We start from the raw sequence: 16,442 nt of genomic DNA, 5'->3' as shown, positions 1-16,442 counted from the left end.
TTACTAGAGGTTTTATACTTCTAGAAGTGTAGCTCAGGTCCGTGATTTAAAAGATGTATTGTACCATGAAAAATGGTTGACCATTGTACTAGTCTATATAGGTTTTCTGTTAAGTATTTTGAAGTGACTGTTCTCCTTGGTTTCAGTATGGCACCCTATCCCGGTTTCATTAAGTTCAGCATTTCTTAATAGTTTGCTTAACTGTGGAGGCAGTTGCTGCTGCTGTTAGTACTAAAGTAGGTGGCATGAATTTGCAGTTTCTAATTTTTTGCCCAGGATATGACATAGTATTTTTGTTGACAGTGGTCAGTAGCAGAGGGTTTGAAAAATCTAACTCATGCTTTCTCAGCAAGATTGCCCTCAATTTGCTTTGAATATCTCTGTTGGCATAAACACAAATTGTTAATGCCAAGAAGGGAACTGAATTACTTAAATTCTTGGTTCTTGTCCACTGTAGAGAACACTATTGTTCATTTCATTGGCACGGATACCGGGATGTGGATGACTAGCTGTAAAATATTGATTAAAATAATATATTAAGATGATGATTGTTGATAAGCAGTAAAATTGGTACACTTGGTCAAATTAATAAATAGTAACAGGATCAGAGGGATAGCCACTTTAAAATACCAGTAAAAGAGGAATTACTTCATATAAACTGTATCCGATATTTAACCTTATTCTGTACATATGATGAAAAAGAGAAGCATAAGATTCCCTTATTAAAATACATTACATTTAATTTAAAAAGATAATTAAAAATTATTTGTAACCTATTTCATTATAAATGCACTGTATTTGATTCACTGAAATTTCTTCCTCTAAATTCTTAGGGACAAATTCTTCTCATAGATTCTCATGTTCAACTCCCACTGAAGTCAAAGTTGTGTATCGTAGGGTAGATTCTTGCTTATAATTAAAAAAGAAGAGTTAATTTTAAAAAAGAAATCAGATCACTGTTGCATATTGGAGTTTGTTTCTCAGAGGTTTCATGAAAGAGCTGATTGATCTGGTGTTGACAAATAAGCAATATTTTAATGGGTTTCTTATACACTTGCATTGAAATCAGGCTGGTGTCCCCAAATCCCTAACATTTGGATGAGGGATTTTTTTTTCACATTACTTTTAAATAAAAAGTGAAATTAAAGAGGAAAGGTGACAATAAAGATAGATTCAGGTTCTTATCCAGGTCTCGTTTTCAACCCTGCTCTGGCAGATGGAATGGGGGATAAAGACAGTCCTCTTCCAGGTCTTACTCTAATAGCAGAACAGCACCACAGCTTTTATAGGACCTGATTCAAAGCCCAGTGAAATTGGTGGAAAGTCTTTTGTTAACTTCAGTGGGCATTAGATCACAACCACAGAACACCGCTCTGTAGTGGGCCTGAAGCACCCAACTCTCCTCATGTAGTAGAGCCGTACCAGTCCTGCTGTATTTCATGTGATATGTGGCTGTGGAGGCAGATGGAGGATTTGCTCCTGATACCTTAAACTCATGTAGAATCTGATTCTTCTCCCGTTGAACTCAATGACAAAATTCCCATTGATTTCAGCTGAGGTAAGATTGGACCATCAATTAAAGAAATTATTAGTTAAAAGCTGAAACTCCTGTCCTTAATGTGACCCATTGTGCTTAGACAGTTCATAGATGTCTCTGACAATGATGTGATCTAGCACATATACAGTATGTGCTGCAATACAGAGGCATAATAAGATTACAATAGCTTAATCCTTAATTTTTCACTGCTTTGTTTTTGGGTTTTAATTAAGAACATTTGGGCCAGATTTTCAGCCTTGGCCTGTTTCTTTGTGCCCATTTTTGCAGGTACCGATTATTGATTGACTTTTGCATATGCAAAAGTTAGTGCAGAAACCAGAGAAAACACTGAGACTGATTGAAAAAAGCCCTTAAAATTAAAGTATGTCCTTTGTGTATTTTTATTATTTATTATAGAGGAGCTGGTAGCTATACATATATTTAGGTTGCTTACCACTTTCTGTAAAAAAGATTCTAGCATACTTTTTTGAGAAGCTCTTATTGGCAGCAGGCCTTTCAGTGAGTAGAAAGCCCTTGAGCCAGAGAAGAGCCTTTTCTTTAGCAAACCTGAATAGAATTTAACGGGCCAAAGTCCACAATCCTACAATAGGGAAATAACACTACACTAGTTAGAAAAACAATCTGGGTGAAAAGGGAAGTGAAAGAAGCTATAAAAAAAAAATTAAATATATATATCAAATCGAAAAAAGGGGCAATGGTTAGCAATGAATATCAATTTATAAGATAGGAATTGTAGAAAATTGATATAGGAAGTAAAGGAACAGAAGAAGACATCAGTGGTCAACAGAATTAAGGATAGTAAGGAGTTTTTAAAGTATGTTAGAAACAAAAGGAATCTGAACAAAGATATTTGTCCAATACCAGATGGAAATGATAAAATTGTCAATAATTCAAAAAACGCAGATATGTTCAATAAATATTTCTGTTCTATATTTGGGAAAAAGCCAGATGATGTCGTCATGTCATATGATGCTTAAGTACTTTTCATTCCAAGAGCAACTCAGAAGGATGTTAAACAGCAGCCACTAAATTTAAATATTTTTAAATAGCAGTTCCAGATAACTTGCCCCCAAGTGTTTTGAAAGAACTGGCTGAGTAGCTCTTTGGACTGTTAATGTTGATTGTCATTAAGTTTTGAAATACTGGAGAAGTTCCCAAGGGCTGGAAGAAGGTAAAATTGTGACAATATTTAAAGTAAGTAAACAAGATGACCCATGTAACAATAGGCCTGTTAGCCTGATGTTGATGTTGATCCCAAGCAAAATAAATACAGGACTCGATTCAGTAAAGGACGGTAATATAACTAGTGCTAATCAACATGTGTATATGAAAGTGGATCTTGTCAAACTAACTTAATTTTTTTAATGATATTACAAGTTTAGTTGATAAAATTAATAGCATTTGGGTAATATACTAAGACTTCTGTAAGTTGTTTGACTTGCTAGCACACAACATTTTAAGAAACTGGAATGTTATAAATTCTACATGGCACAATTAAATGGATTTAAAAACTGGATAAATTTTAGGTCTCAACGTGAAATTATAAAAAGAGATTAATCATTGAGCAGGTGTGTTTGTAGTGATGTCTGACAGGAGTTGGGTCCTGGCCCTATGGCTTGTACCATTTTTATCAACGACCTAGAGGAAAACATCAAATCATCACTGATAAAGTTTGCAGATGATACAAAGCTTGGGGGCAGTGGTAAATAAGAAAGAGGACAAGTCATTGATACAGAGCTGTCTGGATTACATAGCAAGCTGGGCCAAGCAAACAGTATGAGTTTCAGTACAACCAAATGTAAAGTCATACATCTAGGAACAATGAATGTAAGCCATACATACAGGATGGGATTCTCCATCCTGGGAAACAGTGACTGGTACAAAGACTTGGGAGGGGCCATAATGGATAATCCATGAGCTAAACATGAGTTCCCAGTGCAATACTGTGTCCAAAAGCGTTAACAAGATCCTTGGATGTTTAAACACAGGATTATTGTGTGGGAGTAGAGAGGTTATATTACATCTGTATTTAGCACTGGTATGATTACTACTGGATTATTATGTCCAGTTCTGATGTCCGGAAGTCAAGAAAGATGTGAAAAAATGGAGAGTGTTCAGAGAAGAGTCATGAGAATGATTGGTAAACATGCCTTATAGTGAGAGACTCTAGGAGTTCAATCTGTTTGGCTTATGAAAGAGAAGGTTAAGGGGTGACTTGATCACAGTCTGTAGGTACCTAAATGGGAACAGAAGTTTTGATAATTGATGGCTCTTCAATCTAGCAGACAAAGGTATAACAATTTCCAATGTCTGGAAGATGAAGCAAGACAAATTCATACTGGAAATACGGAGTAAATTTTTAACTGTGAGGGTAATTAACCATTAGAACAACTTACAAAGAGCTGTGGTGGATTCTCCATCACTGGAAATGTTAAAATCAAGATTGACTGTTTTTCTAAAAGGTCTGTTCTAGTTCAAACTGGAATTAAGGCAGAGAAGTCTTATGGCCAGTTTTGTGTAGGAGGTCATACTGTCTGATCACAATGATTCCTTCTGGCCTTATAATCTATGAGATATAAGCTTTTGAAATAATCTTTTTCCTCTGTCATTTGCATTGCTCAGGAAATTTTTTGCAGCATGCAACAAATAACTCAGGCCCATACCATTGCCAAATCAACAGTCATATGCACTGTACTGAGAACCCTTAGGGAGACAACCTCTCAAGGATGAGGAAAGAGAGCCAGAGCAGCTCCCCGATAACCCTCTTGGACCTAGCGCATGGCCCCAGTAGGCCATCCTCCCTTTGGGGATAACAGTTGTCACCTGCTGCCAGCTAATACAGTTAGTCCTGTAGCTGAAGCTGTGCTGCAGTGATGAAGGTTCAGAGTACAAATCTTCCACTGATGCATGATGAGGGGCAATGTTACCATTGCACATAGTAGAATTTGTTTTTACCTTTTTCCTTTTAAAAAACCCTCAAAGAAACAGGAAATTACAAACCAAAAACCTATGTTAAAAAGATATTACTGTGTTGTTTTGCTAACTTACGCAGTCAAAAGTTAGGAAATGTCACAATCTTAATTTGGGCCTTTTGCGCGCATTCTTATGATAGTCTTTCATTACATAGATATATACTGTTTTCTTCCACGGGACGCCTGCTTCATTCAATGCCTAGTATGGGTGGTGGTCAGGAAATTAATTAGGGCTGTGTAATGGAAGTGTCTGTAGCATCCATACCTTACGTGCTGTAGAAACTGGAAGTGATGAAGAGAAAAAGATGGTGACTGCAGGAAGAGAAGGGATGATCTTATGGTTAAGGCATGTGAATTCTACACAGGAGAAGTCAGTTCTAGACCTGCTTACGTCATGGTCTTCCTATGTGATGTTGAGCAATTCACTTAAACCAACATTTTGTCAGGAGGCCACTAACTGTATGTTTCTCATTTTTTTTATTAGATTGGTTAATGTTGCAAATGTTTATGGTACAGATTTTCACAATTAGCAGCTTGGAAAGAACGATGAGTCTGAGAGCTGAGGCAAGTCTGAATTTATGTTCATTAATAGAATCAGGGCAAGAAAGTTGCCTAATTCCTGCATAACTGAGCAAGCACTAAATAACTCTATGCCCACCCCTTTCCTGTAATAAAAAAATCTGAATGGAAAACATTAGGAATTGCTGTTAATAGCTTTTCACATGTAAATATGTAGTTGGCAGAAATCTCAGCTAAAATAACCTTTGGGCACTGAGCCAAACTTACTGTACAGCTTGTTTAGAGAGAGAAAGTCAGAGTTGAAAAAATGAGATTTTGATGTATGTAATGGAAAGATTAAAGTACACTTGCTTCTCTGCCTTCTAGCCTGGGAATTTGAAAAAAGCATGATTCATTGTGAAACACTGTTTTAAAAAGTTTCAGTTAAACTGCAGAAATAGCATTTAGGTAGCTTCCCCATATGTCTAATCCTACAGAGAGTAAAATATTCCAAAATTATTTGTGAAGGAAACCGAGTAGGTTAGTCATCAGTGTTTGCACTTTTCCATCAAGTTATCAAGTTTTGACTTGTTTCACTGCTTTACCTTCAGGAGCATTCAAGGTATAAGGAGCAATCAAAATTTAGTAGCTTGGTAATAGCTATCAGATTGCTGGAGAAATAAACTCAAATACCAGCAGGTTCTTTGCCCCTTGAAGCCAGTTGGTCCCTGCTCCTCTGGAAATGCTTGATTAGAATTTTTAGCTTGATTACAATATGTACAGTGGGATATTTAGAAATGTTAGTAGCATTAGATATAAAGAATAATATTTGAGGGTCATGGTGGATAATCAGCTGAACATGAAGTCCCAATATGACTCTTTGGCCAAAGAGCTAGTGCAAACCTGGGATGCATAAAAAGGGGAATATCGAGTAGGTGTAGAGAAGGTATTTTACCTCCATATTTGGCACTGGTGCGACCCACTGCTGGAATACTGTGTCCAGTTCTGGAGCCCACAGTTCAAGAAGGATGTTAATAAATTGGAGAGGGTTCAGAGAAGAGTCATGAGGATGATTAAAAGATTAGAAAACATGCCTGATAGTGATAGGACTTAAAAAGCTCAATCTATTTAGCTTAACAAACAGAAGGTTAAGATTACTTCATTACAGTCTATAAGTACCTACAAGGAGAACAAATATTTAATAAGGGGTTCTTCAATCTAGCATCATAGAAAGTTATGATCCACTGGTTGGAAGTTGAAGCTAAACAAATTCAGACTGGAAATAAAGCATACATTTTAAGTGAGGGTAATTAACCATAGGAACAATTTACCAAGGTTCGTGGTGGTTTCCCAATCACTGGTAACTTTTAAATCAGGATTGGATGTTTTTTCTAAAAGATCTGCTCTAGGAATTATTTTGGAGAAGTTCTATGGCCTTTGTTATATAGGGGGTCAGACTAGATGATCTAATGGTCCCTTCTAGCCTTGGATTCTATGAATCTATAAGGTTACATATATTCGCAAAAAGAAAAGGAGTACTTGTGGCACCTTAGAGACTAACAAATTTATTAGAGCATAAGCTTTCGTGAGCTACAGCTCACTTCATCGGATGCATTAGCTCACGAAAGCTTATGCTCTAATAAATTTGTTAGTCTCTAAGGTGCCACAAGTACTCCTTTTCTTTTTGCGAATACAGACTAACACGGCTGCTACTCTGAAACCTGTTACATATATTGTAATCTCCCTTTCTTATTTAAAAGGAAGTTGGAAAGCTAGAAATCAGCCTACAGTAAAAAACTAGCAGTTAGCGTCAGGGTAAATCAATTGGCATCACTTTTGTTTCCATGCCAAGGGCCATGGTTATATATCCCAAACCAGGGCTTGTGTTCCTATTCAGTGCTGATGCTGAAGTTTATTACGCTGTGTATGTGGGAGAGGTTGCTGCAGTTGTAGAGGTGCTATTTTTCTGCTGAAACACTAACCTGGGCAGAAGGGACTCAATTCTGATGAAAGGCCTGGTGAAAGTTTAAAATCACAGCATTTTTGGAAAAAGGTGAATCATAACCCTGCTGTGCTGGCGTGCATTTCCTTTGGATAAATCAGATTCTAATGGGAAAGGTGGCAGGTGAGCTATTGCTGAGTGCATAATGGCTACTGCATGAACCTACACATTCTATCCCAGTTCTGAAATCACCATTAAGGCTGCATCTTTATTAATTGTATTTTTAATAGAAATACTTGACATATTCCATGGAGTAAAACAGTAAATTTTCTATATAGGCAATATCTATTTTCTAAGCACATGTTTAAATGGCCAGTATAAACAAATTATCCTTATAAACTGCTGGAATGGAAGTGAAGAATTCACTCACTTTTGGATTGTGTCAGTTTTACTTCATTAATAGTACTGCTTTCTCTGGGGGTGGCTTTTTTTCTTCTATGTTTTTAAGACCTTTTCCTCTCTTCCATCTGATTTAATTCCCTTACGGCAGCTGAAATGAGGACCCTTCCCGCTTCAGTCTAAAAAACTATTGAACACAGAAGGGCGAAGAGGATCTGGCCCTCCCCACTTTCCAGATGTAAATAGCTGCAGGAGAGTCATGACCCCTTTTTCATAGGCCTGTTTCTCATGTTGTTTTGACTTCTCCCTCTGTTGTTCTCAGTGGTAAGACCTCCAGACCCTCAGCCTGAGAGAACCAAAGGGCAGGCCGGCTGACTCGAGCCCTGGTTCCATTCCCACCTGCCTCCTGCATTTCCATCCTTGTCTCAGCAGGATCAATCATATCCATGTGTCTCAGGTTTTTCCCTGCATGTGTGCAATAAGTGAAAAACTGGCAGAATCTGAATTCCATGTTTTTCTTGGCGTAGCTAATTTAACATTTTCTGTAATATCTGTGACAACCATGAAAATAACAGCCATGCTTCTAAAGCACTTTGGATAGCTACAGCACCACTAGTCTTTTTTGTGTCCATCAGACCGATGAAAATATTCTAAAATACCTCTCCCCACTGTCATATTATCTTGTGTATGCTTTCCAAATCATAGTCCTTGGCACTAGTATCTTAGAGAACTAATTGAGCTATTACCACCTACTGTCATCAGAAGACTGTATAATGTAATTTTAAAAATCTCACAGCTACTTGACAGAGTAAACTAATTTCCAACTGGTTGTGAATTTTACTTATCTGGATGTATTAATGTTCCTTTCTGAATTAGCAGGAAAATAGGCTAACCTACTATACCTAGCAAGAGCAAAATGGTCATAAGCTTGGTAACAGGCAGTGCACATCAGGCTTCTACAGAGCAAACAATGCTCTCTCCTGTTGCATCCGTGGACAGAAACCTCAGCAATTTCTTCTTGTCTTTTTCTATTTCATTTTTATTTTCAGAATTCTTAGTCAATGCACAGTTGTGTGATTTTTTTTTTAAGAGAACTCTGGCAGTTTGAAGGAGACTCAAAGTGAGCATAAATTGCAAATCATTCACTTTTAGGCTTCTGTACCCTGCCAGAGCAGTGTAAAGGGGCCTTATTGTAAATGAGAATCAGGCTGAACAGGGTCAGAGACTATCAGAAATCTGCACATCAGACAGGACAAACTCTCACTAAGGCCCATATTAGAACACTTACAAATGCTTATTAAAGATAATGGGTCAAATTCTAGACCTGTTCTATTTTGAGTCATAGATAGAGGGCAGGGTCAGGTGTAGTAATGATGCAGAAGCAGTGCTAAGAGCAGACAGACAGAGATTCCTTTCCTCACCTCCATGTAATTCCTATCTGGGGCTGAAGTAATCCACATGTGACTGGGATTGTCTGTGTGCACATCTGTGTCATGATGCTTACTTTGATGCTCCAACCCTGGAGGTCCTGAGGTGTGAGAGTTTTAGAGAAGCCCTGAGCAAGCCACCTGACTTGTGCTGTGCTTGGAAACCCCTTTTTCTGAATACACATAAGAAGATGGATACATATAAACTGCCTATATTTGGTCACCCTCTTCTAGAATTTTGTATAAATGTAGTCCAAAACCACATAAATTTTAGTAAAACAAAAAAGTACTACACAACCCAGTTTTCTGAATGAAATGGGGCACATGGTGTTTGACTGAATGGGGATGGTGAGATTTTTCATGTAAGTGCTGCAAATTGGAGATTGTATCCAGATTCAGGTTAATGGAGTTTCACAGAAGAGGGGTTTTTATTGTAGTTAAATCCTGAAGAAGGAAATTTGGAAGGGAAACACATGTAGTTTGCTGTATTATATGTTACTCTTATTTACAGAGAGAACCAGAATTTTAAAGTATAAATGAAACAACTAGGTATTCCTTTCAGTTTTGAGAAGCAGGCCCAAGCATTATGCTCTAATTATTGTAATCTGTTGCTAAATAGCTTGATGTGTTGGTTAAATTACAGTTACGTTGGAATGAAACCTAATTACCCTCTATATTCCTTTGTTTAGACACATGTTAGACACATGCTTTAATATTTTTTTCAAGGCTTAATGAAGAGACTGGAAGAGGAGATAAAGTTCAATTCATATCTATGCTCTGAAAAATTTCCTAGAGAACTAGAAACTAAGAAGCAGTCATTGTATTTCCTACAAAAAGTGGTTTCAGAGCCAGCTATGGGTCAATCTGATCTCAATGAACTTGAAACTAAGGTATGTTGACTAAACATCCAACTAGTTTGTCTTCTGGACTTATATAAGCATCGACTGTCTTATTTCTGCCCTAAATCCTTAAATAAATGTTTTTAATTCCTAAACATAATTACCTTCCTTTTTCAAAGAAAAGAAAAAGTATGAGTTGCTGACTCAACCCAGGGTCTGGCATTACTCAAAACCCCATCTTACAAAACTGTTGTTTTACTAAATTGTTTTAGTAATTTGGATTTGTATGAATAGAGATATTCATTTACTATTGTTGAAGGCTTAATTTTTTCACCACTCCTTACATCAGTTTTATACTGGTTTTAAGTCCATTAACTTCAGTGTAGTTACATTTACATAAAACCAGTGTTAATAGAGTGGAGAATCAGATCCTCAGTATGTAGTATATCACTAACATTTCATTTGAATTCAATGTGCAGTGTGGTGTGAAGATAATTTGCATACTTGGATAACTTGCATGCTTTTTGTTTCAAATGGTAACATCTCAGCTAATTTGTTGATCAAAGCTAATATATTTGATTTACTCTTTATTATAGTTTTTCAAATGTCAGAAACTGAAGCTGTTCAGATCAGCTAAAATCTTTGATCATAATGGATTTCTTATTTGCTTAGGAAAATCTAATGCTTAGGAAAACCGAATATTTAATTTTTATAATGCACAGCAAAGTATAATTTATAAAAGAAAAATTGGCATAATGTGTGGAGTTCTATCTGCAACAGAAATAAGTTTGCATATTTCCTGCAATTATTGCATCAGCCTACGTGAGAGAATAGATGTGTAATGTAATACATCTTAGAGTTACTATTAGAAATTTAGAGAAAAGTAAAATATTGTTTCATGGTATACATGTTGATTATAATAAAAGCTTGCTGCAGCCTTAACTACAGACAGGCTAATGACTCTCCATAATTTTTGTACAGTGTTTGGTAGAAATTTTTTCTCCCCAACCTAAAGCTGACCCTTCCTGATATCCCCAAATGCCTCCAACTCTTGGCGTGCCTCATGAAAGATGGGTAATAAAGAAACTGAGGGTGAAATCCTGGTTCCATTGAAGTCAATGGGAGTTTTACTGGTGACATCAGTGGGGCCAGGATTTCACCCTGCAAGTCTTTATGATAGATTTTAATTATAGTATTTAACAGTGTCACAGCAGTTGTGTACAAGCTACTCTAATATATGCTTTAAAATACTTCGTGATAGTATAATTAAGCCTCTCACTTTATCTGAAGATTTGGAAAAGAGTGGCTGTGGGAAGAGTGATGCATTCGCTCACACTGTGATAATAACCAAGTATTCCGCACTCTCTCCTGGTGTAATGAAGGAGGGAGAAACTTCAAAATGGATAGGCAATTTAGAGGTGATCTAGTGGGAAGAAAAATAATCTGGAACCATGAAAAGATCATCATATGCCTACAATGCACTGGGGAAAGAAAGGTACAAAAAAGGGCTCCATGTCTAGCAGAAATGATTGAAACCATAAATGCTATTTTTATTACACAAATCACACTGCAGTGGATGGCAGAGGTTCCAAAGGTGAATCACACTACTATTTTAAGGTTTCAGATCTAATCTGTAGTTTTAATAATGGAGTCATTCTTAAAGAATATACCAATCAGAGTATGGGAGGACATGGTACTGTCATTAGCTTTACTTTGATCATAACAGAGGCTGCTGGTACCAGGTGCTGTCCAAGCCAGATGTGTGCATCCAGGTCTGCAGCATGAGTTCATACCCTCCACCCACCTCAGCACCACCTGTAACTGGTGTTGATGCCTCTCCCTGAGCTCAGTCGATGCCGGACAGCAACCTGACTTATTCCCATTAGACCCCCCCAAAACCCCATCTTCACTCCCTTCACCTCACCAAGAAGCCCTCTTCATCCCCATCCCCTCTCTCTCTCACCCCAAAAAGTCCCTTTTCCACACTTAACACCTTTCAGCCCAGCCAGACATTCCAACACCTCACCCCCAAGACCTGGCCCTCTTCCCCCTAGCCCAGCATACCATGAGAGGAATTTCTGGGGGCATCCCTCATCCCTCTCAACCCCTGGGCCCAGTCTGGGGATTACATTAACTGAGATTAGCCCTAAGGGGGTCATGGCATTAAAAAGTTTGGGAATCACTGATATAAGGGAATTCATACCTTCTTTGAATTCACACCCATTCCCATAGAGAGTTAATGCCTTTAGAAATAAAAAAAGAGAATCCCACATAGAGGAGGAAGAGTTCAGGAGTCTCAGTATTTGGAAGTCTCTCTACACCATTATTAAGCAATAGTCTTGACATATTTAGTTTATTTAGTAAGAAATACGGCATTTTCTCGATCTTCCATTCTTTATTTCAGATAAATGAAGTCAATGCTCAAATTAATCAAGTGATTGAAAAGAGAATGATGAAGTATGAGCCAATTGATAGTAAATTTTCCATGTATCGACAACAGGTAAGAAGGAACAAAACCTTCTTTTGTAAGCAGCAAAATCCTATCAAATTGACTGACTGTTATCTACAGTCTTGTGTTGTCTTTTTTTCTTTACTTGTTTCTGAAAAACTAAATTAAACAGAAAGACATAAAAAATAAATAAATAACAGTTGAACACCAGTATGTTTACATTATATATCCTTCAACTGACTGCAGTGGGACTAAGCCTGATAATAAGCAATTACAGGATCAGGCCCGTAGACTTTGTGTGTTAGACACAGTAGAGAGTCTGTATTCTAGGCCTAACATATGAAAGGTGCCCTCATTTCCTATAGAAGTTAGTGGTAGTTGGGGCACCTTCCAGGATTGGCCTATATCTATTGCATGCTCATTACTGAGTTGCTAGTCTACACTTGGAAATTTACTGAAATAGCTCCTGAGGAATAAGAGCATTCACACTGGGGCTTATTCCAGAACAGCTATATTGGTAAACTTCCAAGTCTAGACAATTCCTAAAAGAGAAAAGCCTAGATCCTGATTCAGCAATCACTGCAGTTCTTACTACCAGTCATATCCCATTTCTTGTGTGTGACCATGTATCATAGCATTTTCCCAATTGTCTCTATTTCAGAACGTATGTTACAGACTTAAAATGAAAAGAAAGCAAAAAACAAATGCTCTTGGTCAAGACATGATAAATCCACACATTATAGACCAAAATTTATGAAATTTGACCATTTCTAGGACTTGTATAGTAAAATATTAGATTTATTTCCCAATAACCTGTGTGACTTTGAATTTTACTGGCATTGTTCGTGACCATTTCTACAGTTACGGAAAAATATTTTTCAAATTTATTGGATAAAAATTGTAATTTAATGGTAGAATGTATATTATTTTTAGTTGCAAATGTGATCTGAAGTATTTCGTCTTTGTTGTGTCAAGATGTGTTTTGTTGCCCAAGATAAGCACGCTACATAATGTATTGTACAAAAAACCATCTGGCTACTAATATAAAGCTCTGATGTTCTATGGGGGAAACATTCCAGGAATTCAGCTTGAGTGAAATTCTCTGCTCAGTTCCACAATTAGTATAGTCAACTTTACAAAATCATCACATGTATTCACCACAGTTTGTCTCTGTGGATAATCTTAAGAAGCTAAGAGCTGAGATGTCATGTAGGCAGCATCACCTCTGATATATATTTAGAAAAAAAGATGTTCCTTTAGTCCAGTGAGGAGAAGCTAGCATTGAAGATACCTTTGTGGCAATATTTTATTTTAATATGCCAAAAAAACTAGGTTGCATGTTATAACTTTAGTGTTTGATTCTTGAAAAAAAAATTCTGATATAAAAATGCTTTATTTTTCTAATCTATTTTACACCTATGTTCTTAAAGACATTAATTTTTCCATGAAATGTTAGGCAACACTAAAAATACTATATAGTATACATGGTATGAAACTTTCATTTAAAAACCAATCTATCTCTGTGAGGCTCAAAGGGGTGAAATAGCCTATATTCCTTTATTCTTTTCCTCGTTGTCTTTTTCTAGGTTGCACAGATTTAATGGCTCCATTCTGTTGCTAGTTAACTCCAACCTACAGAAATATGTGGCTTTTATAAAAATCCATATTATGACATTTTGAAATCTTGCGAAATCTTGGATACCTTTCCAGTTAAGCCTGCTTAGTTTATTTTACGTATGCACAAAAAAGACTAAACAAATTAAACTGAGCAACAGTAGTCTACACCTCTTTTTCTTTAATGAAAATTAAAAATTAAGTTTACAGAAATTAAAGCTAAATGTAAAAATATTAACATTAATCTGAAATATAAATGTTTAACGTTAATCTGGAACATAAATGCTCTGGGTGAAATCCTGGTTCCAGTGAAGTCCATGAGAATTTTGCAATTGACCAAAATGGATTCAGGATTTAATCCACTTCTATTGTTATTATTATTTACTTCCAGGATAGCTACAAAGGGGCATGTTAACAATTAAACTTTCTCCTTAATAGTCAATTTCCTACCTACTATTTTCTTTACAGTCTCAATTTTACCCCACCTGAATTTTAAAATTTAACTGTTAGATTTTTTTGATGGTTAACCATGGGTGACCAAGACTTTGCTCATCCAAATTGACATCTGATAATCCCACAGGCATCCATAATTTCTCGGAAGAAAGAAGCCAAGGCAGAAGAGCTTCAGGCTGCCAAGGAGGAGATGTCAAACATGGAGAGGCAAATGTTACAGAAAGCAAACCAGGCCCGTGAGTTGGATGGCACAGAAGTTTTGAAAGGTGATGAGGTGAGCTGAGGTAGCAATGGGGTTGGGGAGGATGAGAGAAGGTAAAAGATGGAGCATTTCCAATTGAACGTTACAATTTGGTAACAGTTACTAGAGTAGCTTACCAACATTTTATGGAATGTTCACATCAAAGAAAATGACAATGTTGTAACTAAATTAGGTATCTACTTTCTTGTGAAGTATAATTTAGAATTTGATACCAAAGACTGTTCTAAGACTTTTCTTTTAACTTCACGCAATCAGATAAATAACAATATTTTCCATAGTTTATACTACAACAAAGCTTTTAAAACATTTGATTTGCAGATATTTTCAGGTTGTTAATTTTTTACCCAAATCGTGTATAAATATTCATATATAATGTGAACTACAGTTGTTGGTATCTCTTAACCTTTTAGTGTCACACGTCAAAATAATGTCAGAGTCCATCTCATTGTTGGAATGATAATAAATAATGGTGTTTGGTCTTGCTAATAATCATGGTTCAATCACAAGTAATCAGAATTCAGAGATAAGTCAGTTAGTTCACTTTGCTAAGGGATGCACAGTAAAAAAAAAAAATCCACAAATTTACATTTTATTCTCTTTAGGACACATCATCATAGAGTGAAATGATCAGCAATGACATGAAACATGATTTAATATCATTTATTCATTATCCAGATACATTTTACTTTTTCTTTTTTTTTTTTTTCCTTTCTATTCTCCCAGACGCACTTGAAGTTATCTGTAACGCAGATTTTGACTCTACATTCAGTTTGGCTCAGGCAAAGCTTTATTTGAAGCTGCACACATCAAAGAAGCTTTTTCTTCCTTGAAGGTTTGTGAAGTGTCAGGCTGCTGTAGCTGGGCAACAGCTTGTTGCCATGCCAAATTGACTTTCCCGATATAACACTTCCTCTCATGTGGAAAAAACTGTCACCCATATTGAGGGAGCAGAGGCAGGCAGAATCAGTAAGACAAAGCCTGCCTTAGCTGAATCCACCTTCTTACCTCTTGTTTCTTTTCACTCTCCTGCATATGTTCTTCGCTTAGCCCATACTGGAGTGATCCTTAGTGATCTTTTCCCATGCCCACATCTTGCCTTCTTAAGAAAGGGCTAGTCTACACTGGCAATCACCGTTCTTTCTAAGCTGTGCGCGTGTGTGTACGCACACATATCCTAAACCCTGCGCACACAGTGAAACACTGTGTGCACAAAAATTTGCACAGAAGCACAACAATTTGCACAGAAGAAATTTTTTGAGCACACGGCCTGTCAAAAATTAGAGGGAACATTGGGCAACACTAAAGCGCTGCCACAGCAGTGATTTAACGTGGCATGTGTAGTTGCGGCAGGGTGTTGGGAGAGAGCTCTCCCAGCGCTCTAAAAAAACCACCTCCACGAGGGGCATAGCTACCTGTGCTGGGAGTGCGGCTCCTAGCGCTGGGGCACTGTCTGCACTGGCGCTTTACAGCACTGAACCTTGCTGCGCTCAGGGGGATGTTTTTTCAGTGCCAGTGTAGACAAGCCCTTGTGTACTACTTTTTGTGGGGAACTCCCTCCTGGATCCCATCAGCCCTGGCTCCTCCATTAACTCCCTCCTCAAATATCACTTTTCTTTCAAAAGAGCCTTACACACTAAAAGTATGTGTATGTGCATGTGCGTATGTGCACTTGTGCATGTTTATACTCTTCCATAAGTAATAAAATAACTGTTCGCTCCTCAAGAGGGACACATAAGTCTAGTGCAACTTGCCTGTTCATACTGCCTTCCCACTTGCTCTTTTCCCACCTCCTCCCTAAATTATGCTGAAAACAGGTGGAGGCAACAACAGGAACTTCCTGTCCAGGGTAGTGTTTAGTACAGTGAATGGTTCAGTTGACTCCAGTAGAACACTCATGTTAGCAAGACCCAAGTAAATCTGCAAGATCAAGGCTTTAGGCTGTCAGCTCTTTCCTGCCTTGTAAAGCACTAGGCATATCTATGGTGCTATATGAGTAATAGTAATAACAAAACCACTGGATTGGATTTCT

At 37.2% G+C, this 16,442-nt stretch overlaps 1 protein-coding gene across 14 annotated transcripts in view; it reads left to right on the top strand.

Annotated features, from left to right (window-relative positions):
• Nucleotides 1–16,442, top strand: part of IFT81 (intraflagellar transport 81) — a 68,963-nt gene that overhangs the window by 15,667 nt on the left and 36,854 nt on the right. For all 14 annotated transcript variants that reach the window (XM_043498398.1, XM_043498400.1, XM_038373810.1 and 11 more), the window contains 3 exons: nucleotides 9,523–9,686; nucleotides 12,040–12,135; nucleotides 14,279–14,425. In XM_043498398.1, the coding sequence (XP_043354333.1) occupies nucleotides 9,523–9,686; nucleotides 12,040–12,135; nucleotides 14,279–14,425 (407 nt within the window). The remainder of the gene's footprint in view (nucleotides 1–9,522; nucleotides 9,687–12,039; nucleotides 12,136–14,278; nucleotides 14,426–16,442) is intronic.

This window comes from Dermochelys coriacea, chromosome 15 (genome assembly GCF_009764565.3).
Source record: "Dermochelys coriacea isolate rDerCor1 chromosome 15, rDerCor1.pri.v4, whole genome shotgun sequence".
NCBI lineage: Eukaryota > Metazoa > Chordata > Testudines > Dermochelyidae > Dermochelys > Dermochelys coriacea.
This window is presented reverse-complemented; position numbering and strand designations above follow the sequence as displayed.